At 47.0% G+C, this 16,366-nt stretch overlaps 1 protein-coding gene across 5 annotated transcripts in view; it reads right to left on the bottom strand.

Moving 5' to 3' along the window:
- Tbc1d22a (TBC1 domain family, member 22a) overlaps positions 1–16,366 on the bottom strand; it is a 284,988-nt gene that overhangs the window by 135,501 nt on the left and 133,121 nt on the right. For all 5 annotated transcript variants that reach the window (XR_005487292.2, XM_039080323.2, XM_039080326.2 and 2 more), the window contains one exon: positions 15,815–15,924. Coding sequence is in view for 4 of the 5 variants with exons in the window: in XM_039080323.2 (XP_038936251.1) it covers positions 15,815–15,924 (110 nt within the window). In the remaining variant the exon portion in view is untranslated. The remainder of the gene's footprint in view (positions 1–15,814; positions 15,925–16,366) is intronic.

Below are 16,366 nucleotides of genomic sequence, written 5' to 3'. Positions count from 1 at the left end.
CCTCAAGAGGGCCAGGCAAGGCTAGGCCTGCCATTCCAGAGACTTAAGGCAGCAGCAAAGACAGGAACTGGGAACATGGTGGGACCTGCCAAGGGCCTTAGGATGGATTCCTAAGATTTGGAAGGCCAGATCTCTGACAGGCTTGTGCATGCTCATAGAAATGAGCTCTCAGAAGGAGCAGCTATTGGGCTCAGTCTCATGCTTAGAACTTCAGGCCCCAAGGAGCTGTATCCATCCCAGAGAGCCAAGCATCCTAATAGCTGAGATGGAGCAGAAACCACAATCAGAACTAACTGGGTTCTAACATACCTGACCTAGACTCCAGAGAATCAAATAACCGTATTAAAAATAGGGTACAGAGCTAAACAAAGAATTCTTAACTGAGGAATATAGAATGGTGGAGAAGCACCTAAAGAAAGGTTCAACATCCTTAGTCATCAGAGAAATGCAAATCAAAGCAACCCTGAGATTCCACCTCACACCAGTCACAATGGCTAAGATCAAAAACTCCGATGACAGCAGATGCTAGTGAGGATGTGGAGAAAGAGGAACACTCCTCCATTGTCAGTGGGATTGCAGACTGGTACAACCACTCTGGATATCAGTCTGTTGGTTCCTCAGAAAACCGAACATAGTACTACCTGTCGACCCAGATATACCACCCCTGGGCATATACCCTGATAGTGTTCCAACATACAACAAAGACACGTGCTCTACTATGTTCATAGCAGCCTTATTTATAATAGCCAGAAGCTAGAAAGAACCCAGATGCCCTTCAACAGAGGAATGGATACAGAAAATGTGGTACATCTACACAATGGAGTACTACTCAGCTATCAAACACAATGACTTCATGAAATTCATAGGCAAATGGATGGAACTAGAAAAATATCATCCTGAGTGAGGTATACCCAATCATATAAAAAAATACACATGGCATGCACTCACTGATAAGTGGATATTAGCCTAAAGGCTAGAATTACCCAAAATACAATCCACAGACCACATGAAGCTCAAGAAGGACAACCAAAGTGCAGATGCTTCAGTCCTTCTTAAAAGGGGGAAGAAAAATATTCATAGGAGGAGGCATAGAGACAAAGTATGGAACAGAAACTAAAGGAATGGCCATTCGGAGCCTGCTCACCTGGGGATCCAGCATACACACACACACACACACACACACACACACACACACACAAACACAGCCACCAAACCCAGACACTATCACTGATGCCAAAAAGTGCATGCTGACAGGAGCCTGATATAGCTGTCTCCTGAGAGGCTCAGCCAGAGCATGACAAATACAGAGGTGAAAGCTAGCAGCCAACCATCGAACCGAGAATGGAGTCCCCATTGGAGGAGTTAGAGGAAGGACTGAAAGAGTTGAAGGGGCTTGCAACCCCATAAGAACAACAACACCAACCAACCAGAGCTCCCAGGGACTAAACCACCATCCAAAGACTACACATGGACAGACCCATGGCTTCAGCTGTATATGTAGCAGAGGATGGCCTTGTTGGGCATCAATGGGAGGAAAAACCCTAGGTTCTGCCGAGGCTGGACCCCCCAGTATAGGGGAATGTCAGGGCAGGGAGGCAGGAAGGGGTGGGTGATTGTGTGGGGGGGGGTTAACATTTGAAATGTAAATAAAAATATCCAAAAGAAAAGAAAAGAAAAAAGAAAATTTGGTTCTAGCCTACAGCTCTTCAGAGTCATTGTCTTTGGACCTGAGCTTGCCGAGTATGACTTGAGAGACTTGATGTCTCCTAGGAGGCTAGCAGGAGGTTACTGCTCCAGTCTGTGCGTACATGTTTGCGTGGAGGAATTTATGAACAGTCCCAACAGACAGATGAGAGATGACCTAAGGGTGGTTTTTCAGCCTCTGGGTCAGGAAGCCTTACTGACCAATTACTATGTTCTAGTCTGACAATCTGCCCTGCACAGCTGACTAGGGCTACCCCAATTACAGCTGAAGAAACTAGGGGTGGCATATCCCCTAACTTCCACCCTCACCTCGGGTATGCTTCACATGGTGAGAGCTCCACCCCCACCCAGGAGACTAACCACTGCTCTATGGGAGACAGAGGCCTGTGGGCTCTACGGCTTGCCCAGCCCTAGCTTATCAACACTGGCTGGAGACGGAGTGCATTTAGCCAGCCACGTGGCTTCCACATTAGAAAGCCACTGTGCACAGGAGTGGCAGCCACTGTGCACAGGAGTGACAGCCACTGTGCAGCAGGAGTGGCAGCCACTGTGCACAGGAGTGACAGCCACTGTGCACAGGAGTGGCAGCCACTGTGCAGCAGGAGTGGCAGCCTCCTTTGCTTCCATCTGCCGCTGCCTTGTTTTATTTCTCAGTTTGTTCAAAGCTCAGAAAGGGAAGCTGATTTTTCAGAATCCAAACACTGAGGCAAGAACAATACCATTCTATAAGAGGAAAGAGGAGAAAGAGGGAGGGGTTCTATTTTGCAAAGGCCTTCAAGGCTAATGAGAAGGCCTTGGCATTCCAGAGACAGGAGAGAAAAGCAGCAGCATTCTGACTGGTCCAATACTGGACAGGAGAGAAAAGCCCACCTTAATGGAGGTCAGGGCGGTCCAGCTGGGGGTGGCCCCATTCTATGTCTAGGTTGGCTCTATGGCTTGAAATCTGTCAAGTCCAGATTCCACAGAGCTCTAGTAGCAGCTCTAAAGGCTACACAGAGTGCTCCAAGATGGCAGCCCTAAAGCTGAGGGCTGCAGAGCTGGGCTGCAGAGCTGGGCTGCAGAACTGGCTCAGAGAAGGAACAGCCTGTTGTATGTCCTGCTGACTACCAGCCTACACTAACAAAGACAGACACACCAGGCCAGGACTTGTCTTTAGGGCCACCCTGTTGAATTAATTATCACTCAACAGCCTGCTCTCGCGCGCTCTCTTTCTTTCTCTCTCTCTCTCTCTCTCTCTCTCTCTCTCTCTCTCTCTCTCTCTCTCTCTGTCTCAAAGATCTGGCATGGGACATGCCACACTTAGAAATTACCTGCTGTGCCAATCTAGGGACAAAACATGTAGATGCCACACAGCTCAGCACAGAAGGGAAGACCACAGTGAGTGCTGGCCCTGGGGTATAGTATAGGGCCTGGCTGGGAACACCACTGTGAGGATGTGAGACCTAGGCTGCATGAGATAAGGTTCTAAGTAGAGCTATAGGTGGTGAGCAGGGCACAGAGGGTCCCCAAGGTCCTTAGGGAGCATGGCATATTCAGGAAAGGAGAAGTGTGGAGCAAGGCAAGAGACGGGAGGAGGCCATTCTGAAGGAGTTACAAGCAGAAGGTGAGAAAGCACAGCTACCCAATGACGTCAGCCAGGGGAAAGGGCAGCTGTCCACTGTCATGGCTACAAGATTTGAATTGTGGTAAGATCCCTGACTGTGCTATGTAGAAATAACAGAGTGGGACCACAGAGGGTGAGGGCTATCAGCTACAAGACAAGAGCCATAATGGAGACAAAATGATGACAGAGCTTCCCACCGAGGACGCAGTCAACCCAAACTGTCCCAACTGCTTCCCACTGACCTGGTCTGACTGGGTTTTTGAAGTTGAATGCAGGATTTTACATTTATTCCCATTAGCGTGCTCACTTGATTGGTTCTGGGTTGGTATTCCAAGCAGCTGAACTCATTCTGAATCGTGATTATGTCATCCATCACATTAGCTGTCCCTCCAAGCTTAGACGCACTGGTTAAAGCGATACCCCTGAATGTCTCCATTACAGCCTCTGAGAAGAGGCGGGAAGGACAAGGACAAGGACGGGGTTGTGGCAAGCCTCTCAGAGTACAGTCAGCACAGACCAGCCACTGAAAACACATGGTGCCTTGCCTAACTCCTTGTTGCCCATCTGCTAGCTCAACTTCCTCCTGCTTCTCACCTATCAAAGACAGGCAGTATGACCCCTCACAAGGGCGTAGGGTGAGCAATTGTATCCAGTGGGACCTACACAGCCCCTACCCCAAGTACATTCCCAACCTTGCTGTCCCCAGCTTGCTGATCACAGGACAGTGTCTAACACTGAGGGAGGGGTTCTGGGAGACACCGCAGGGCCGCAGCGCTCTTCAATCAGCCACGGAAGAAACATGCCCAGGCTCATTTTCAGACAAGGGTCAAGCAGCAGCACAGCAACAACACTGAGGGCAGGATCCAGTCAGACAGTGCAGAGAGGTCAGAACAGAGCCGCTGCTGGATAGAGGACAAAGTAACAAGATGAGCAAAGTCAGTGTGGAGAGCACACCCTGCCAACCATGTGACATTCTGGAAAAGACAAAACCATAGGAGACCAGGTTCCGGTAGAAGGCGAGGTGGATGAACAGGAGGCACCTGTGTGTCTACTAAGGACTAATGGACAGCACATGTTGTTAGGCATCTGCCAGACCCATAGTCTACAACATTAATTAAACTATGAGTTTCAGTTGTCATGACTCACTGACAGTGCCCTGTCAGTCACAAGTGTGTTACGTTCTTCAGAACAGAGCAAGTGTGGCTGAGGGGAGGGAGATTACATAGGAACGGTCCAGGGTTATGATTTATCTGAAGCGGCTCTAAACAGCTATTAAAAGGAAGTTTGAAAAGGAAGCAAAATAAGATTTTATCACTAGATGCCAGGCAGTGGTGCCACACACCTTTATTCCTGGCACTTGGGAGGCAGAATCAGGTAGATATATGGTTCAAGGCAACCAGAGCTATATACTGAGACCCTGCCGAAAGAAAGAAAGAAAGAAAGAAAGAAAGAAAGAAAGAAAGAAAGAAAGAGAGAGAGAGAGAGAGAGAGAGAGAGAGAGAGAGAGGAAGGAAGGAAGGAAGGAAGGAAGGAAGGAAGGAAAGAGGGAAGGACAGAGGGAGGGAGAGAGGGAGAGAGGGAGGGAGGGAGGGAGGGAGAGTAAAGGAAAGAAAGAAAAAAGGCAAGAGGACAAGCACTTTCAATAACACATACACAGTCCAGAGAGAGGAGAGAAGAGGTCCCAATAAAGGAGATGCAAGTGTTTGGTGCCATCAGACAAGAAGGGACTCATGATGGGACCTTGACAAGAAGCAAGCCGCATCACAACAGCAGACCCCTGTGACATACCAATCTGCCAAAACAGCACAGTGGTCCTCGGATGCACAGCTAGCACTAAGATTTGGGTTATGTGGTAAAGTCTAGCATAACCAAAGAACAAGGCACATCAACTACAGCTGGAAGTCTCAAAGGCCTCAGCAATCCAAGGAAGGCCGACAGCACCGGGAGGACGGCAGACTGGGTTAGCACATCAGGCAGTATGACCTGGCAATGACACAAATCTCGCCCACAAAGAAGAACACACATTCTCTCTGCTTGGAGTGTGAACCTGGACTTCCAGAACTTCAGAGAAAGGCAGCTCTCACCCCTCATCAAAGCAGCTTCTTTTCTCAGCAGACAGAAACAATCACAAAAGGATACAACCAGCTAAAGTGTCCAAAACAACTGACTGTGGTGAGCCCAGTCCCACCCATACATCTACAACACAACTCTGCCCCCAAGGCTCAGGGAACACTGCTGAAGCAGATGTTCAAAGATTGCAAGAGCCAGTGGACCAGGAAAGACTTCTACAGGATCGTGTCTTCCACATGACAGCGAAGCTACCCTCCTGAAAGCCTAACATCATGGCTTCCCCAAAGATCAGCATCCTGACTGGCTAACCAATCCCAAGCGGTCAGCTCTAAAAACATATGCATGTAAGCAAAACTAAATGGACTCATACACATATACAACAACAACAACAACAATAATAATAATAACAATAATAATAATAAATAATAATGAACAAGAGGTCATAAATTTGAAAAGGACTGATGGGGAAACATGTGGGGGGGCCCTAAGGGAGAGGAGAGAGTAAAATAATGTTGACAGAGAGAGAGAGAGAGATGCATACATATACATATATACATATATATATACACATATACCTACATATATATAAATATATATATTACATATATTTACAGCTATCCACGCATTCGCACACACACATACACACATGGTTCTGGAAATCAATCAGTCAATTGGCTGGTTCATTTTCAAAGGCCCTTGGAGCCAATTTGGAAGAGACGCAGGCAGACATGAGCAGACATCGCAGAGTCTGCTGTGCCTGCTGCTCTAGCTCTCTCTCCTCCCAGCTACTGCTGCCCTCTGTGAAGCAGCTCCTCAAACTAGAAGCATGGAGTAGAGAATTCCTAACAGTCAAACTCTTGGGGTGAATAAGGCTTTGGCACTCACTGGTGACCAAGCATTACGTTCTCTCAGCCTGGATAAACAGATGAACAGTCCACAGTCTACCCTGACTGAAAGAACCCTTGACCCAAAGTACTGTGAACACAAACAGCAAAAGAGAGCAATGTGATGTGTAAAAAAGAATGGACGATAATCTTTGTCAGCTATAAAACATGTATTTCTATCTAGATGTTATCATATATACAGTAGAGAAAAATACCAACAGCAATATACTATGTAAGGTAGTGTTGAAAACCCCCAATTAAGCTGGGTGGTGGTGTGCATGCCTTTAATCACACGAGTTTGGGAGGAACAGGCAGGCAGATCTACAAAGTGATTTCCAGGACAGTTAGTGCTGTTACACAGAGAAACCCCATGGGGGAAGGGAAGAAAAGAAAAGAAAAGGCAAGCCTCCAATCAGAAATAAACAACATATGAACAACAACAAAAACCCACACAATGAAAACTACAAAATATTGATAAAGTTTAAACTTAAAAACTAAACCATGTTCATGAACTCTATGCTGCAAATATCAACTCTAAGAAAACACAACTAATAGCTTCACAACTGTCCCACTGAAAATCCCATCAGACTTGTTCTGTTTTTAAGAAAATAGCAGATTAACAATAAACTATATGCAAAAAACCAAACATCTTCAAGACAAGTTCTTTAAAGAGCAAAGTTGAAGAAATGCTTCAGAATTTACAAAAGGAAGGGCTGCATAATGAAGGCCCAGCAGTCCTACAATAGACAAGAACCAAATCCAGAAACAGACCCTTAGACAGTTAAAATTCAGAAGACACACTGAAGCAATCTAATGCAGAAGAACAAAACTGTTCTTAACAAATGGCATCGTAGTCACTACACAGTCTACAGAGAAACACCAACACGCATGAACACACACACACACACACACACACACACACACACACACACACACACACACACACACCTCCCCCATCGCATATGCAAGAGTCAGGCTGCAGACCCACAAGGAAATAATGAGATGTGATGGTTAGGGTTGGCTAACGTGGTAGAATCTAGGATCGTCTTCGAGACGGCCCTCTGGGCACCTGTGAGGGACTATCTAAGTGGAGGTTGGCCTCTGACCATGTCTGTGAGGTATTAATGATGTTGATATGTGAGGGCACACCTTAACTGTGGGCAGGCCCACACCCCGGGCAGGGATCTTATCTGTATAACATAGACAATGCGTTCATCACCCTCTGCTTTCTAACTGTGAATGTGACGTGACCGGCCAGCTCATGCTCCTGCAGCTGGGATGTCCCCACCATGATCAACTACGAACCAGAATAAGCCCTGCCTCCTTCATGTTGCTTTTGCTGGGACATTTTATTACAGCAATGGAAAAAGAAAGTACTACATCTATGGCCTCTAAAAAAGAAGCATAAGGCATCCTGTGAGTTGGCAAAGGATTTTTAGTCATGACAGAAAATAATAACACCCCCTGAAATGGTTCTATCAAAAGTAAGAGATTTCCGTTCATTAGAAAGCACTGTCTGGAGCTACGCTACTATGCCATGGTGAGGGGAGAGTGCTCTCCCGATACACACGTCTTGACAAAGGATCGCTATGACACACAAGTGGGGGCAAGGAGGAAGTACAGTGTGGAAGAAATAGTAGCATTCCAAGTTAGCCGGGCAGGATTAACAACAACAAAACAACCTGACCCTCCTTCCACACCGAGACCCAGCCACTCCTGGTAAGGAATCAAGAGAAGTGGGTTTGTCAGTGAGACGGCCTGGACTGGGTATTCACAGAAACTCTGGAGATACACTGGCTTTTCTCAGCAGGTCAGCTGACTGACATATTCAGGCAATGGGGAGTTTGGTGACTTAAAGGAATACCCCTTTTGTTCAGGCAAAAATGTGGATTTTTATCTTTTTTTTAAAGATTTTAAATTAATATTTTTTATTTCGTTTGTAACTTGCTTACAGTTCATTCTTAAAGAATCTTAGTAGCCCAGTTATGGGATGATTTTGTCTGTCTAATACACCTCCATTTTACTGACCAAGACTCTAAAATCACATTTGACTCTTGAAGACACAAGCCAGCCTCAGCAGGATCCACATGAGGCCCATGGTTCCCTTCTGTAAGCGGACATGTGCCCCACCCACTCACTCCCAAGTCAGTAGGGTTTCCTCCAGGCTCCTCTCCTCACTGTCCGCAGAGGCCAGGGCAGAGCCTCCTGTCCAAGCACAGTGGTCCTCCCTTGCTCCCCTTCCTTTGAACTGAGTAAGCAGGAGTTAGCCTCTGGGACAGACAGTCTGAAGTCCAAGCTGTTGAAGCTCATTCCTGAGGGTCACCACATCTCCACTTGAAGGTCACCTCCCATGCTAGGTCAATGCCCACTCAGGCACCAGCCTTCTCTGGTGGCCTTCTCACCAGCCAAGTTCCAGGATAACGGAGCTACTTTCCCTCCCATTCCTATTCTGTGAGGGCCACCAACCAGTTCTCAGATTGAATAATTCTTCCCCAAGGAAAAGGAAATGTAAATGACTAATTATAAAAGGCAACGGTTCTTTTCTCCTCAAAGAAGCTGTCCTGCTAAGTAATGAGTCCAAGAGTAATAGTATGACTTCAGGGTAGGCAGGCACGGAGCCGTAATTCAGCAGTAATGGCCAGCCGACAAACCCCGGCCTGAGTGCTGTTAGGGAAATGAACAGACTGGCTGGAGCACAAGAATAATCCCCCAGGAGCCGGAGAAGGCACTGGCAGCCCAGAACTCCTAACTACCCAGACTTTGGACTCCATGACAGCAAAGGGCTCAGACTCCATAGGGGTCCATCACCAGCCTGCACCCTAGGAGCACTGACATTCAAACCAGCTTCATCAGGCCTGAAGCCAGCTACCTGCCTTCCTGCAATCCTTTGTTAAAAACTATCCAGCCAGCAGAATCTGTTGATATACATTCCCACAGTCTACACCAGAAGCCATCCCACAGAGGAAGCATTAGACACCAAGAGCAGCATTGACAGATAACCTGTGTGTCAGAAACAGCTGAGGCAGGAGGATCACAAGACCCAGGTTAGCATGGGCTATACAGAAAGACCTGTTTTAAAAGAGAAATAGAAAACTGTAGAATAAATGGAAAAAACTAGGCCAAGTCAGTTCTTTTTGAACTCTACACCTCTTGCTGGCCTGGAAGTGTACTGAGGGGCAGAAACAACGGTCCCTGCATAGGCTTCAAATACCAATATACTGCAGGTCTCACCTCATATCCTCGATGGCCACAGGGAGCCAAGCCAGAGAAACCCATGTGCAGTGGAGTTGCAAATTGGGCCTGTGTGACCAAGAGATCAAGGCACCCAGAAAATACTCAGAGATTCCTGCAGACCAGGGGAAGGAAGGGAACAACACAAGATTTCACAGAGGACCTGCCATCTGCACAACCCACCACTAGGGGAGGAAACCCGGGAACTCTGCCTCCATCATTGATGACTGCATCAAAGCTTTAAAATCTGCGTCAGAGGCTCTATGGCAGCCACTGGGTCTGGATGCCAGAGCTAGCAAGTGCCTCACCACCAAGCACTTTCCTTTCAGCCTCATCCCACCAGAGTCACAGACAGGGTCTCCTCCTGGGTGCAAGTGTCTGTTGACTGACAGTGTTCCTTCCAGGGATGGCCATAAGATCCCACCAGGCACTACTAGCAGCTATTGCCTCCACACAAAGGTGCAGCCCAAGCTGGTCTCAAACCCATGACCCTCAGGCCTTGGCCTCTTCAGCATTTCCTACCAGCATGGGCCATGTCAACCTGAACAATATGGTGGGTCCACACAGAGGGCCTGAGCACAGTTCACTCCTCTAAGCCTGTGGGACGCTCCCAGGCTGTGAGCTGTACAGTCCCTGAGCAGCTCCTAGGGCAGCCATTGTCACGTGCATCCCATGTGAGCTATAAGAGTAAGTTTGCTCTCTGGCTACCTCAGGACTCACAGTGTCCACTGGCTGAGCCTAAGGCTGCAGTATAAATGCTCCCCGTCTTAGGAACCCTTCGAGATTTTCACTCGCAAGTATTAATTACGCACAGCAATGGTTTGGTTCTATTTTCATCACCTCATTGCCCCGCCCTCCCACTCCTTTCATGCCCTGCCTCCTCCCAGCTATGCTCCTTATACGTTCATGGTTTGGGTTTGATTGGGTTTGTTGAGACAGACCCTCACTATATAGCCTGACTGGCCTGGAACTTACTATGTAGATCAGGCTGGCCCAGAACTCTGCTTCCCAAGAGCAGAGATTAAACGTATATGTCACCATGTCCAACTTTCATGTTTTGCTTTTGTGTTTTAATATGGGGGATAACCACATAGACCAAAAAGGATATGGGGTCCCCTAGAGCTAGAGTTACAGGTGCTGTGACCTACCTGAGTGGTTCCCTGGAAAGCCTTTAATCAGGGAGCCATATCTCTCCCCCGACATAGTGAATTCTTATCCTTTTGCCCTGACTCCTGAGGGGTGGCTGAGCAGCAGCTGGACCGTAAGGGTCCAAAATTTCAATATGCTGCAATCTAGCCGGGAGGCATCTGGGACAGGCTAGGACAATGGCGTTAATGGTTGCACTCCCCCCACCCTTTCTTCCCTTCTGTTCCATTGTGTTTGGCGTGACTATCTTAGACAGGGCACAGCTGGCTCTCGGGTTTTCAATCCAGTCTACTTCAGCAGTGTCTTTTTTTCAAAATGTCAAGCATATCTTCCCGCTTTCTCCAGCCTCTGCTGTTTCTGGGGCTGTTTCTTACCTACCTCCACCTCCATCTCTAGTCTGTAGTCACCACCTACCCTCCCTCTGTGTGTCCCTCATGGCTGCGTTCCACACCTCCCACCTCACATCTGTATGGTTTGCACTTTGTCCCCCCCCACCCCCGATTCATTTTTATTTGTGGACTCTAAGGAACAAGGGTCAAGATTCCAAGGCTAAGGTGAGTGCGGTACCCACACTGTAACTTCACAAATAAAACAAACAAAGCAAAAGTCCAAACTTCTCAGTCATCATCTTCCTACTGCTATCTTCCCTCCAGCCATTCTCTCCTCTGGGTTCACTCCACCCCTTCTCCTCAGACCCCTTAAGTCCACTAACCCTCTCCTGTCTACTGGGTTGCAGGATATAATGACTGGAATTCTAGCTGCCAAAAGTTCCAGTTAGTTTGCTCAAAGTCTTCAGAGTTGTATTCTGGTTGCAGACTGTGCCTCCTCCCTTCACATTTGAATTTAACATTTTAGTTAAACCGAGGCATATCATACTCCCTTCAGTCAATGTACTAGGGCTCCCATTCCTGTCAACAGTGATACTGGATCTTCCTACCACACAGGCTCTCTGTCTGCTCTGTTGTTGGGAGTATTTCCTAAGGCCCTGGTGTACAGAGAAAAATATATAGTTCTTACTCTAACACCAGGAGCATGCTTGGCAAGGCCAGTCAGTAATGGCTTGGGGCTAGGGTCTTGGAGGACCTGCAACTTCAGATCCTGAAACTCAACTCTTATCCCCTTAAGGACTGTGGCTGTCAGTCCCAAGGCTGCTGTGAGCTCTGTCTATGAGGAACTTGAGATATCCTGTGTTCTCCTTGTGCAACACTGCTTGATTAGCTTCCATGCCATTGTATGATAGCTTTCTACTGATTCAGTCCCATTTTCCCCCTGCACACAGTATATAAGATGATGTGCTTCCTAATAAGTAGGCTTGGAATAAGCCGTCAGTTTGTGCAAGATCACCTGATCCCAAACGTTCCTATCGTCTTTATTTTCTCATCCCCTGGTCCTCTCTGCCAGGACTCTGATCCAGATCACTCTGTACTTTCTCTGGGCTCACGAGACTGCCATGTGCCTAGATTAAGAAAGCATGAGTCTCATTCAGAGTCTTCGATGACCAGCCAGTCAACTGTTGGGGTCCCTGAGACCCTTTCAAGTAGTCTGTTAGAGCAAAGCTGGTTTTAAAACAATACAGGGACACAAATGACCTTCTCCACTGTGCTGACATTTGTACTGAAACACACAGCACAAGTGAGTAGACACCAGCACGTGAGCAACAATCTGGGCAGCAGCACCAAGCCTTGCTGGTGGTCAGTGCAGTCCCAAAGCTCTAGGACTTCAATCAAAAGGCAGCCCCACTGAAGAGCACCCTCATGAAGAGGAATCTAACTGCTACAATAAACTTAAATCTACCTGGGTGGTGGTTGCTCGCACTTTTAATCCGAGCACACAGGATGCAGAGGCGGACTACTATCAGTTCAAGGCTGTCTTGGTCTACAGAGAGAGTTCCAGAACAGCCAAGGCTACACAGGCAGACCTTGTCTCAAAAAAATTTTTTAATTAAGTCTAATTTTACTACTGGGAGTACTCAAGCTCTGTCTGGAAGAAGCACATCTTCCAACGTTTTGAGGCAGGATGGAGGGCAAGCTAAGCAAGCTACCCTCCAGGAAAGCGCCACACAGCTCCTGCAGCTGTGAACTACACCGGATGCCCTCTCCACTTTCACAGATAAGCTGGCTATGCAATGTGGGACCTTACCAGTTATTTTCCCCAAAATGAACAGTTCCTCTACAACTTCAGATAACAGATAGTGGTTGTTACCAATAATAACGTTTGAACTTCCAAGAATGAATTTGAGTTTTGGAAGATTATGGTTCACTACTCTGAGGAAGAAATGATGCTAAGGGGTGTGACTGGTGACTGTCTAATCAACATGGTGAATCTGTGCACTGAAACACATGGGCACGGGCAGCTCTGCTCTGCACACCCTGCCACCCAGATCTCCCAGGGCAAGGCCAGCTCTTCTCTTACTTCACGCTTCCAAGGCAGGAAAAGCTGTGGGTCAAAACTCCTTTGGTAAACCTCTATCTCCAAAACTATTTATATTACCATTTATAGCAAAATTACACTTATGAAGTAGCAAGGAAAATAATTTTGTGGTTGGGGATCAACACAATATGAGGAAGTGTATTAAAGGGTCACAGTATTAGGAAAGGTCACACCACTGCTTTAGAACCTGTCTATAAGACAAGTTTATCTACTTCAGCAAAGCAAAAGCCACAGAAGCCATGGGGGTCCAAATGTGGGTCCCTTCACAGGCTGTGTAACCTGGGGCAGTGGCCTTTCTCTCTGAGCATCCACCTGGTGTACAGGTAGGACCTTGGATCTGACACAAGGCACAATGCCCACATGCAGGAGATAAACCCAACTCCCATTTTCATCCCTGAGGGCACTGCCTACTAACCACAAAGCCAGTGACCCTAGTTTGGTCCACAATTTGGAACCATGACTCCATAGAAGCCCCCCAGGAAGTGGTATGGATGCCTAACACATTTGATAAGTCAACCTAACCTTCCTGAAGAAATAAAGACACAGGTCAAGGCCAGATAGGAGAATCTGCATTCAGCAAAACAAGACTATTTTCTGAGGGCTTTCAACCTAGACCATGGCACAAGGAAATGGATATTCAGAAAAGAACACTCTAACAGAACAAAAATAATGGAGGAAAGAGAGGTGTGAATGGGAGTGGAAAGTCAACACTGGTAAAGAACAGGGCCATGCAAGCCCTTAAGGAATAGGCTGCTGGTCCACTCAAGTCTGTATTGTAACCAAGCTCATACCCTCGCAGGCTAACCTAAAACAAAACTGGCTCTTGCATGGAAGAGCCTTGCAGTCTCCAGGCTATCGGGATTGCCTGAGCCACAGGAATCCAGTCAAGCTCCCAAATTCCGAACGGTGAAATGAGGACATTCAACGTCGGCTCATAGGAGGCCCCTGTGAAATCAATCCTAGCCATGTGAGGGAAAGACAGATAGCTCCCACTGAGCTATGAACGTGCTATAAACATAGGCACCAGAGGACTGTGGTGCCTTCTGCTTCTCAGCCCTGTCAATAAACCACTTTGCCAGACAACAAAGCTCAGGTGAAAAATGAAAGGCCAGCATTGATTCTGTTGTACGGCCATCTTATTTACAAACAGAAGCCACATAATCTTGTATTTAAATGGCACAAGCCCCATCACTCACAATCAGAGAAGTGACAGTGATAATTTATAAACTTTTACATTACGGTTCAATCCCTTCTCTAACAGGGAAAGGCCTGAAGTTCCTGAAGAGGGAGTAAATATGAAAACATTAAAAAGGCAGGAGGTGATGAATTGATGCTTGGGCCCAAACAAGTCTCTAGTGGGCACATTTGTCTTTACAAGAAACAAAATAAGTCAAGGGCCATCTGCATCAAGAGCAAAGAAGAGGTTTCCGCTCCTCAGTTACACAGGGGATGCCAATTTCTCCCCGTCAGCCTCAGTATGAAAAGCAATGCAAACCCAAGTCTCCTTGACATACCACTTGGCTGATCCACTCAGACTAAGCCTCAGGGTCTAAGCCAAACACCTTATGAAGCATTATTTGACCTTCAGGTCCAATAGATGAGCTGAGACACCTACTCAGAAAGACGAGGACAACTGTGTCCCAGCTGGCTTCCTGATGCTGTGGAGACCAAGACTTTCCCTTGGCTGGCATAGCACAACTCGTGGTTTTCTTTGCATGGCTTCTGCAAGTGGTTCCCAGAGAAAATCTTGGGAATTCAGTCCCTTCCCCTCCTCTGTCAACAAAACTCCTTGTCCTCCTACAGCATCTCTTTTAGACATAATTAATCCTGGGAGCCTGTACTTGCCACCTCCATACACATTAAAGAAACATCTGGGCCACAATCCACAGTGTGGTCCTCTAGGTATGACTCATGCCTTACTCAATGCTCCTTCTCAAGAGCAGAACACAATGCCAGGTATAAAGCAGGTGTTTAGGAAGGGTATTCTGGGCCAAAACATCCCACAGGGCAGCTGAGGGTTGGTTTGCCTACTTCAGCCACTGCTATACAAGTTATCCAGCCGCTGTCCCCATTCTGTGCAGGTTTCAACACACACAAATACTGTTTACATAAAACCAAGCTATCATGGGGCTTTTCTGTGAACATCACAGCCACTAACCCTAACTTCCTTACGGAGATCAATGATGTCCCCATCATGATGCCCAGGTACTCAGGACTATAAAAGCTAGAGCCTCCCTATGGATCAGGCACAGTGGGAGTGACACATGCATACAGAGTCATGCCATCAAAGCTAGAAGAGGGTTATGGACTGCTTTACAGTCCTAGAAGGAAGGTACAGTCAAGGGATACTGCCTAGATCTGATGCCCTTTAAGGAATAGGCGCCCAGTAGTTTGCCAAGGATTTTTTTACCAGTTTACCAGTGCCCACAGTATTGCTAAAGGCTAGAGGATACAGGCAGAAGCAATGGGGAGATCAGAGAATGGGGATCAAACTCCACACACCAAGTATTGTAATACTTGGCAGGACACAATAACTGTTCCCAGAACCAGGAGCATGTATGACCTACCACATGCCTTGTGACCCTGAGGCAAGTATGTGCTGCTCCAGACAGGGAAAGGCTGTCCGCTTTTTCAGGTAGATAGCTTTAACTCAGAAGCCAGCTAGTAGAGTGTATCCCAGTGGCCTTCCCAGTAGGCTATGACATGTTGTCCGGAGCCCCCTGAGCCTCCCAAGTTGCCAGCTCACCTGAATGCCATCCAGCAGCTTGCTCATGCACCAGTAGGTATCAGCCTCAATGTTGCGAAGCACCTCTGCAGGCACGCTGGAGACATCGACCTTGTCTACGTCCTCCTGGTCTGTGCAGAACCAAGTATGGAAGATACAAGAAGCAATCAACCACATGAAATAAACAAACCGGGAACCCGGCCATGCGCATGCATGCCAGCCTCCCTCTACCACATTTTGATCATGCCGAGTAAATGGCTCATGAGACCCACACCTCATCACTTAATGGTTCTCAACTTTAATACCTAATTAGTTGCAGATAATTAATATTCTGAATCCATTCCAATTAATTAGCATAATTAATATATTATAAATTATTACTTCTCAGATAGCTCATATTCTAGAAAGAGAAAACCTACCATACATTGCTAAGCCCTATCAGAACTGAAAGTTTCTCCATCAGTTTTAAAAACTCTGCTTCTAATAAGCTTACAAATTCATTCAGTAATAATTCTTCTGGAATACGGTTTCTGAGGTAGAGATTCCCAAACTGCTCTGGGTAAATATTTCTGT

Source organism: Rattus norvegicus, chromosome 7, assembly GCF_036323735.1.
Source record: "Rattus norvegicus strain BN/NHsdMcwi chromosome 7, GRCr8, whole genome shotgun sequence".
Classification (NCBI taxonomy): domain Eukaryota; kingdom Metazoa; phylum Chordata; class Mammalia; order Rodentia; family Muridae; genus Rattus; species Rattus norvegicus.
Note: the sequence above shows the minus strand (reverse complement) of the source record. Positions and strands in the feature narration are given on the sequence as shown.